We start from the raw sequence: 10,414 nt of genomic DNA, 5'->3' as shown, positions 1-10,414 counted from the left end.
GTTATGATAAAGATTTGATATTTAACCATAGTTTATGGTGGGGAACATGCAAATATTGGGACATAGCTAGTGACAAAAAATATTATTATACAACATATAATTGAACCATGAATACATATACATCATTTACCAAAAAATAAATCTAACTTCTAACTGGTCACCTAATAAATCTACGTTGTTCAAATTTTGACAACCAAAAGACAGATATTTACATGAGTTGGGATGCTTCCTACAGTAAAAGAAAAGAACTCCAATGCCAATTCCGCTATGGAGTGTATTCCATAATGATGGCACATTGTGAACCTCAAGCATATATGCTATGCTACATCACCCTTAACATAATGACCATATTACTACACATGAATAATCAGATCTCATGGAATAAATCAACAGCATCAAGTTTCTCCTTTATGTCGCAAACAACAAATTCAAGAAACACCAACAACATTTATCTATGTTTTTCGGACTCTTCAAAAATGTCGACGGGTGCGTGTCGAATCTTCCAAAAGTAGTACATTTTTTGAAGAATCCAACATAGGTGCGACAACAATTTTGGAGAGTCCGAGCAACTTAGTTAACTATACACCTTGGAGCTAACTAACAATGCAAAAAGCACAAAAGAAACTATAGCAATTTTGAGTGCAAAAACCTTTGCTTGAAAATCAAACAAGCTAAGAGTTTATCCAGATTATCAGTAGATATTCAAAATCCGAATTCAACAAAGTCCTATAGTACCCATAAAATCTTTGGGACAGTAAAATAAAACCCAATAATTTCACAAGAAATAATACAACCAACAACAAATACGAACTAAATCGTAGATGTTTCGATGGAATGTCAACTTCAAGGCACTCTCTGAAGGCAAAAATGTTTAGTTAACTTGTCCTGCTGGCCCAAAAGCTAACCCATGTAACAACTAGAATTGACCCATTTATGGACTTTGATAGCTCCGTATTAATAGTCTTTTTTTTTTTTTGTATTTAAACTAACAATGATCTTATTTTTGCTTTCTCTCTTCTGTAATCTTCACATCTGCTTAATGTTATTAAATAAAATGTGTACGTACTTTACCAAAAAACAAATGCCAAGAATATTGTGAATATACAATTTAATAAACAAAGAAATCTTACCAGTAGAGCACAGAATTTCAGCCGACTGTTACTTGAAGAAACAGGAGAAAGAGAGATAGAGCCGAGCTATTAGAGAAAGAGAGAGGCTTCAAGCCTAAATAGACAGAAAAAAACGGCGTTAGAGATTTTTAGAAAAATAAAATAGGGCTTTAAAAAGAGTTTGAATAGTGTTCAGACTCTCTTCCATACATCAGACATTACCAGATCTATTAAGAGATTTTTTTTTTTTTAAACAAATGCATTTAATGGGCTGAAATCTTAACCATTCAGATTCAGACCTACATTAAGTACAAACAAATGAGGCCTAATCCTTATAACTAATCAAAACATGTTTGGAGATTTTCAGAAGGCTTTGGCACTATATGCAGTGGCGGAGCCAGGATTTTCACCTAGAGGGTTCAAAAATATGAAGAAATAAATATACGAAGGATCCAAAGGGGTTCAACATATACTATATGTATATAAAAAAATAATTCTAATCTTGTATCTGTAGTGTAATTTTTCACCGAGGGGGTTCAGATAAACCCCTGGAGCCTACCTAACTCCGCACATGACTATATGCACGGTTATGTGGTTTTTTTCAGCAGTTTTAATTCAAGTTCAAAAGTTATTTAAAATTAAGAAGTTTTATTAGAGGTAGTTTGTTTTGTCTTTAATAATGCCACTTGTCTTTTTGTGGTAATGCCACTTGGCTCAAGGAAAGGACTTTTTCCTCTCCTTTTGATAATATATAGATATAGATTTGTCTCGAGAAACTCTATAGTAGTTTTAGCTTGATTTGATACGGAATTTAAAAAAATAAAAAAGAGATACGTGTAATGTTCAAAAATGTCTTTAATCTTGTTGTAAACAAATGAATCATGGGTCTACTCAACCTCAAAAACTAGCTTATGAGGGGATGATTGGCCAAGTCCAAATAAAGAGACCACCATCTCATTAACCACCGATGAGGGACTTTTTTCATTCTTCAACACCCCACCTCACGCTCAGGACTGGACATCTCTGGTGCGTGGACAATTTAATTTGGGGGCCCAACATCGGGTGAGATGGGTCCTGCTTTGATACCATGTAAACAAATGGATCATGGGCCTAACTCAACTTCAAAAACTAGCTCATGAGGGAAGGATTGCCCAAGTCCAAATAAAGAGACCACCATCTCATTAACCACCGATGAGGGACTTTTTTCATTCTTCAACACTTGTAATCTTAAACATGTCATGTGAGATAAAATTAAAAAGTTGCTAAATTAGAAAAGGGAATTTTTTTATTTTAAAATAAACTAAAAAAGAAAAGTAAGATAAATAAATTGAATCAGAGTGCTTAACATATACATGAGAAAATTCTTCATCAAGGAGAGATACAAATTAGGCATATAAAGATGGTTCCTTCTTTTAACAGCGAAGGGGATGAATTTACAGTCGTCTATGATTGAACTTCAATGGGGACAGCGTCAAAAAGAAGTGGCTGGTGAGAGTTCGAACTTCTATTTTCCTTTAGTTTCTCTGTTCCATCATCATGTACCTAACAATAGTATCTCTCTTTAATCAACGCTACCTAGCAATTGGGGCCGACTGAGAATTAATAATAGAGAGTAGGTGATAGATTGCATCTTATAAGGCAAGCTATCAGAACAAACAATGAGGATTATTATTAGTTTATGAATTTTAAATTATATATATTATCAATGTAAGAGGTACAGGTAGGCTGAAAAAGATTTGGGGGAGAGTTGATTAGACAAGACATGACGCAAGTCCAGATTACCGAAGACATGATATTAGATAGGAGATGATAGAGAATACAAATTAGGGTATAAGGTTAGTAGGTAGTTGAATGTTGTCCTACTTATCCTTTCATACTAGTAGTCGTAGTACAACTCTTGTAGTTTCTTGTCCTTCAATTTCTGCTATTATATGTTGTTTCTTCTACTTTGATTATTGTATTAATTTGTGATACTTACGGCTCCTTTTATTCCGGACAGTTTTATCATGTTTTTTTTAATACTTTGCCATGATTTTTTAAAATTGCTTTAAATTGCTTGTACTTGTGTCGAGAGTCTACCGGAAACGGCTTCTCTACCTCTCAAAGTAGATGCAAAGTCTGCGTGCACTACCCTCCCCAGATCTCACTATGTGAGATTTCACTAAGTATATTGCTGTTGCAGTGTAACTTAATTGTTAATTGCAGGTTAAATACCATTTTTATCAGTTAATTATCAATACTCCAATACTTATCACAAAGATTTGCTTATACTTAAAGTGATTTGATGCAAATATCTTTTAAACTGTCGGTGCTTAGATTTTAAACTCATAGTTTATTATATTGAGATTGATAATAAAATCCCATGCTAAAAGGATGCATAAACTAGGTCGCATCTCTCGGCACCCGAACAAAGTCGGTTGATCTACCGACTCCGTACTATATGTTACACCCTCATTAATAAACTAGAGCAACGCAATAAGAGGGATTTCTAGTTTTCAATGTACAAGTGCTTTTACATCATGTATAATTAACAAAAATCAATACAAAAACAATTATGAATGTCGGAGCGTAAAAAGCAGATGTGGGGCAGAAGCATCTTTGTCAAGATCTAAACATGTGGTTTTTATGTACTATGTCCATCACTCTTGCTGTGCCTAAAACTTAGGGCAGCTCCTAAAGATAGAATTTCTCCATCAACAATGTATAGATTTCCATTAATAATAAGAATTGTAATTCATATCATTTCAGCCTTCTACATTGACAAAACTCTTAAGTTAGCTATTTTCATCTGAAGAATAATTTGTTCATCAGCAACCAATTGATGGCTCTGGTTTCTTGGGCTAAGAAGGAGCTTTCTAGACTCAAACTCCAAAAGCCTAAAAGATTGACACTTCCTGAAATTTCTACTTCTTCCGAATGTTTGGCACATCCTCTGGTAAGTCACCAATAGATCTTTCTCTCCCTTCATGCACTGTTTTCTTTCCCTATAATTGTGGTGTCCAATCAGTTTGCACGTACTATGTTAATGAGTATATGCTATCTTTCACTAGTATAGGTGTCGAGCAACTCTATCAATATAGCCTTGCCTGCTTTTTACAATGAAATCTTATGTGGGATTATACTGCCACTAGTCTTCTTTTTACTGCCTTTTCCTTACTTTAATGTGTTTGTGATCTTAGGGAAGTAAATAGACTTAGGAATCGTTTGGTATGCGGACTAAATACATTTCTGGATTACAATCCTGAGAAATTTATCCCATCTGGAAGGTGGATAAAATAAGACCAAATTTGATGGGATAGGGTGGGATATCCCGCAATTAAGTTTGAGCTTCATTTTATACTCTGTTTGGTAGAAGGTATAAATTTATCCTGGAATAGAATAAATTTATACCTTCTACCAAACATATTATACTTGAGCTGCACCACACTTAATCCAAAAACTCACATAAAAGTAGCATATTATATTTAGAGCTTTGAGTTGTTTTGGTTTTGGTGATGAAATGCAGATCCAGGAAGTGGTATTAGATGCAGATTTAAGATGTGCCCACTGCCAAAATAGAGTTACTAGTGTAATTTCAAATGTTGAAGGTGAGTTGTGTTATATTCATATGCATTTGGACATAAAAATGTGATATTTGAAAAAGAAAGTATTTGAAGTTAAGTTGAAAAAGCATATTTAGAAATTAAAGTTATTTTTGGATATGCATTCAACTTTAAAAGAAGTTGAAATTTTGTGAGCGGAATTTTCACTTGAAACATCAAATTTGAAACTCATCTTCAGAAAGTTCTTTAAAAGATCAATCAAATGTATAATCAAATAATGTTTCGAATATTTTTTTTTGAAACAAGGAAAAGAATTGGATGGGCATGAGATATTTTCTTTGTTTATAAGTATGTACCTGAGTTGTAGCCCCAGTTTGATCCAATTATATAAGCTTCAATTGAATATTGCAGATATAGAGTCTATTGTGGTGCACGTACTAGAGAAGAAGGTGACTCTTATTCGCAAATCCACTAGTAAATGATGTTAAAAGGAAAGCAATTTTGGAATTTAGGTACTCAATTACCATCAGATACAATGTCATAATTGCACAAAGTGTTGTAATTAATGTACAAATGGTTGCGATCATCAATGTGTGTCTCTGCTTGCTTGTTTCATAATCTTTTGTTGAAAAATTTCACCTTGTGAGAAATGAATGGTAGACCTACCATTCTGTTCAAAAAAGAATGTATTACTAGTATTTTTATTCCTTCATAAAAGTGAGATGATTTAAATGGTACCCCATTGCTAAGTGGAGTTTGCAAATAGTGTCGGTCCTAAAATTTAGATGTTATGAGAGTGAATTCTGAAATGTACTAGACGGCCTGCGGCACGGGCTCAACACTTTAGATTATATATATATATATATATAAAGAGTATATATTATGTTCAAAACACGATTAATATAACATTGTAGTTTGTGCTCCGTATCTAAAATTTTATTATATTAATGTTCGCTATGAACACAAAATCGGCAAATTTATTAATATTTTTTAAAAGAGAAGACTTGATTAAAAGGAAACTATTTTCTTCTCTTTGAGATAAAACAATAGTAATATTTAAGCATCAGTTGATACTTTCAATTTTAATTTGATTAATTTAAAGGTGTAAAATACTTATTATTTTTTATCAAATTTTGATTTGGACAATTCTAATTCAAATTATTAAATTAATTTTACATGTTTAAAACGAAACAAAGTCGAAATTGATTTTTTATTTAAACGAAGAAATACTATTTTTTAATTTTTAGTAAATATTCTCGGTTTAGCACATTTTATTTGTCATGTTGTCTTTTGCATGGTTTTTTAAGAAAACGTCGATTAAAATTATAATTTGACTAATTTACCTTATTCATTATTTGATCTGCATTTGATATATTTTTTTTACGACATTAATTTCTTTTCACATTTATTAGAGTAAGAATAAAAATAAAAAAGTAATTAAATTCTATCTTATTTTAAAATATAAATATTGTAAGTATATTTCTTTTAGTAAACATAACAAATAAATGACATGGTGGAATAGCAAATACAACAGTTTAATATCAAGATTAGATCTCCGGCTAATATAAAAAAAAAAAAAATTGTATGGTTTGACTACTTAACCTTTTGAAGAAAAGCAATTTCATGGATTGACACGCACGTGGTAATGAATTCATCATTATTGACTTAATGAGATACATTGGAAATTACATGGATATTGTTTGATTTTTTAATAGGGGGTGCACTTTTTTTTTTTGGACATTATTAATTTGCACTATTTTTACGCATATATATACTATGTTCAAAACACGATTAATATAACATTGTAGTTTGTACTCCGTATCTAAAAATTTATTATATTAGTGTTTACTACGAATACAAAGTCTGCACTCTTTTTTGACATTATTTTTTTTTAATATGGGGTTCACTTTTTTTTTTTTTTAATATTACTTGATTTTGTTAATATGGGGTCCACTTTTTTTTATCGTAAGTTTGGAAATGGTGGGATCCACTTTTTTTTTTTTTATATTTCTTTATGTCGTTTAGTATAGGGCCCACCCTTTATGGGGTACACTTTTTTTTTTTTTTTGGGACATTATTAGTTTGTACTATTTTTATGCATATAATATATATACATATATTATGTTCAAAACACGATTACTATAACATTGTAATTTGTGCTCCGTATCTAAAACTTTATTATATTAGTGTTTGCTACGAATATCTGCACTTTTTGTTTTAACATTATATTTTTTTTAATATGGGGTTCACTTTTTTTTTTTTTTTTTTTTATATTGCTTGATTTTGATAATATGGGGTCCACTTTTTTTTCCCATGAGTTTGGAGATGGTGAATTCCATTTTTTTTTATTGCTCGGTGTTATTTAGTATGGGACCCACCCCCCTTTTTTTTAAGGGACAACGACGACGAAGCATGGGTTTAAACCTATGCTTTATATAGTTTTTTATTTTTTTATATTGCTTGGTGTTGTTTAGTATGGGGCTCACCCTTTTGGACATTATTAGTTTGCACTATTTTTATGCATATAATATATATATATATATACATACTATGTTCAAACACACGATTAATATAACATTATAGTTCGTGCTCCGTATCTAAAACTTTATTATATTAGTGTTTGCTATGAATACAAAGTCTGCACTTTTTTTTTTGACATTGTTTGTTTTTTTAATATGGATTCACTTTTTTTTTTCTATTGCTTGATTTTGTCAATATGGGATACTATGTTCAAAACACGATTAATATAACATTGTAGTTTGTGCTCCGTATCTAAAACTTTATTATATTAGTATTTGCTACGAATACAAAGTTTGCACTCTTTTTTTTACATTGTTTTTTTTTAATATGGGATTCACTTTTTTTTTATATTGCTTGATTTTGTTAATATGGAGTCCACCTTTTTTTTTTCCCGTGAGTTTGGAGATGGTGGGTTCCACTTTATTTACTTTTTTTTTTTTTAAATATTGGTTGGTGTTTTTTTTTTTTTAATATTAGTTGGTGTTTAATATGGGGACCACACTTTTTTTTTAAATGCTTAATTGGTTGGTGTTTAATATGGGGACCACACTTTTTTTTTTTAAAGTATTTTAAGTATGTTGCTGTACAATAATTTCATTTGCTCCCACTAATGGGTTGATACGCATGTGACAATAAATCCATCATTATTGATTTAATTGTTTGATTTTCTAAGCACTTTTGTATTTTAAGTATGTTGCTGTACAATAATTCTATTTGCTCCCTCTAATGGGTAGATACACATGTGGCAATGAATCCATCAGGCTATATGGGCCCACAATTGTTTTTTTCAAAAATTGGAAAACGGATATATATATATAAGTATTTTAAGTATGTTGATATACAATAATTTCATTTGCTCACACTAATGGGTCGATATGCATGTGGCAATAAATTCATCATTATTGATTTAATTGTTTGATTTTCTAAGCATTTTTGTATTTTAAGTATGTTGTTGTACAATAATTTCATTTGCTCCCTCTCAAAAATTGCAAAACGGATATATATATATATATATATATAAGTATTTTAAGTATGTTGCTGTACAATAATTTCATTTGCTCCCACTAATGAGTTGATACGCATGTGACAATAAATCCATCATTATTGATTTAATTGTTTGATTTTCTAAGCATTTTTGTATTTTAAGTATGTTGCTGTACAATAATTTCATTTGCTCTCTCTAATGGGTTGATACGCAGGTGGCAATGAATCCATCATTATTGATTTAATTGTTTGATTTTCTAAGCACTTTTTTTTTAACATTGTTTTGTTTTTTAATATGGGATTCACTTTTTTTTTTCTAATATTGCTTGATTTTGTTAATATGTGATCCACTTTTTTTTTCCCGTGAGTTTGGATGTGGTGGGTTCCACTTTTTTTCTTCTCTTTTTTTTTTTTTAATTACTGGTTGGTGTTTAATATGGGGCTCAATTTCCCGTGAGTTTGGATGTAGTGGGTTCCACTTTTTTTTTATTTTTTTATTACTGGTTGATGTTTAATATGGACCCCACAATTTTTTAAAAAAAATATTAGTAGTTGTTTAAAATATGTGGGCCACATTTTTTTTTTAAATATTAGTAGTTGTTTAAAATATGTGGGCCCACAATTTTATTTTTTTTAATATTAGTATGTTTAAAATATGTGGACTCATAATTTTTTTTTTGGGCCCAAAAAACGGACGACGAAACCTGACGACGAAGAAGTGAGGAAACTCACTCTTCTAAATAGTTAGAATATCAGCTTTTTATCTTTTTAAGCTTATATGTACGTAGATATAAGGTTCAATATCAAAATACTTAATTTTATCGAACTCACGAATTCATGATTTGATACACTACTATCGACAAATTATGAGTCTGGACTCTTGTGTCTTCTTATTCCTTTTCCACAATTCCAGCCATTTTTTTTAGCTTAAAAGAATATTTACATTAATAGCGTAAATCTAAATATACGAAATGTCATCGCCTGTAAGCATCATTGACAAAACCAATGAAGATTTCGCTTCATGCATCTTGATGGAGTTGCAAAATAAATGAATACATCAACAAGAATTTATGTCAACTATGTGCGACTGATGCAAAAAACACTATTTTTTTATTGAAGGCAAAAAAATAATGAGGTCTTTTTAATTATGAAAATAATTTAACCTCAATTTCTCACTTTATACTTAAAGACAAGTTTTATGTTTAAGATCACAAGTTTTAAAAGTCATACAGTCACACAAATGTAATTACAAATTTAGAGGTCTTCCTTTATTTTTAAAACCGAAAAGATTCAAATATGCTATCGAACTATCAGAAATGACTCATTTATGTCACTCGGCAATAGTTTGACTCATTTATGCCATCAAACTATCGGAAATGACTCATTTATGTGACTCATCAATAGTTTGGCTCATTTATGCTATCGCCGTTGCCAAAATGATTCATCCATGTCATTTTTCATTAACGCCGATTTTACAATACCAGATATGACACGTGACCTTCAACTAGATTATGGTTGTGGGTGGGTCGGGTGTATGGGTGAGATTTTTTTTATTAATTTGGGATTTAAAATTGGGTTGGTTTAATTAAACGACGTAGACCTCTAATTGGAGGTCATGTGTCATATCTGGTATTATAAAATCGGCGTTAATGAAAAATGGCATGGATGAGTCATTTTGGTAACAGGCGATGACATAAATGAGCCAAACTATTGATGAGTGGCATAAATGAGCCATTTCCGATAGTTCAATGGCATAAATGAGCCAAACTATGGATGAGTGACATAAATGAGTCATTTTCGATAGTTCGATGACATATTTGAGCCTTTTCCGTTTTTAAAACTATGTCCAGTCAAAACTAAACCATATAAAATAAAATGGAGGCAATACTTATTTTCCCTTGTACTAAAGTAAATCAGAAAGACGTGATAAATTCTAGTTTTCTAATCAACTAAGTATCAAAATAACCTTGAAGTACGATGGTTGGACTAAACCAAGCTAAGATTAGACTTATTAATTGGGAAATCAAACATGCATTTAGTCAATTCCGGTCAGTAGCTATGTTTTAATTTAGTTAAAGGGAAAAAATATATTTTTTTTAAAAAAAAGGAGAGGGAAATTGCATAGAAATCTGGGAAACAAGGTTGGCGGATACAGAATGTTAGAACACCAAAAAGAGATGCCCTTTAATGGCAGATATAACCTTTAAGCACAAGAAGGTATGCTTTTCAAGCAGAGCATATGATACAAAAACACGAAGA

At 31.0% G+C, this 10,414-nt stretch overlaps 1 protein-coding gene across 1 annotated transcript; it reads left to right on the top strand.

Annotated features, from left to right (window-relative positions):
* Positions 1 to 2,452: 2,452 nt before the first annotated feature.
* Positions 2,453 to 5,388, top strand: LOC132602324 (uncharacterized). The gene is made up of 4 exons (XM_060315221.1): positions 2,453 to 2,597; positions 3,921 to 4,044; positions 4,615 to 4,696; positions 5,063 to 5,388. The coding sequence occupies exons 1-4, from the start codon at positions 2,569 to 2,571 to the stop codon at positions 5,131 to 5,133; spliced, it is 306 nt and encodes a 101-aa protein (XP_060171204.1). The 5' UTR covers positions 2,453 to 2,568; the 3' UTR covers positions 5,134 to 5,388.
* The last annotated feature ends 5,026 nt before the right edge of the window (positions 5,389 to 10,414 follow it).

The sequence above is a fragment of the Lycium barbarum genome, chromosome 7, assembly GCF_019175385.1.
Source record: "Lycium barbarum isolate Lr01 chromosome 7, ASM1917538v2, whole genome shotgun sequence".
NCBI classification, from domain to species: domain Eukaryota; kingdom Viridiplantae; phylum Streptophyta; class Magnoliopsida; order Solanales; family Solanaceae; genus Lycium; species Lycium barbarum.
The sequence above is the reverse complement of the archived record's forward strand: the minus strand, read 5'-3'. Positions and strand labels throughout refer to the sequence as shown.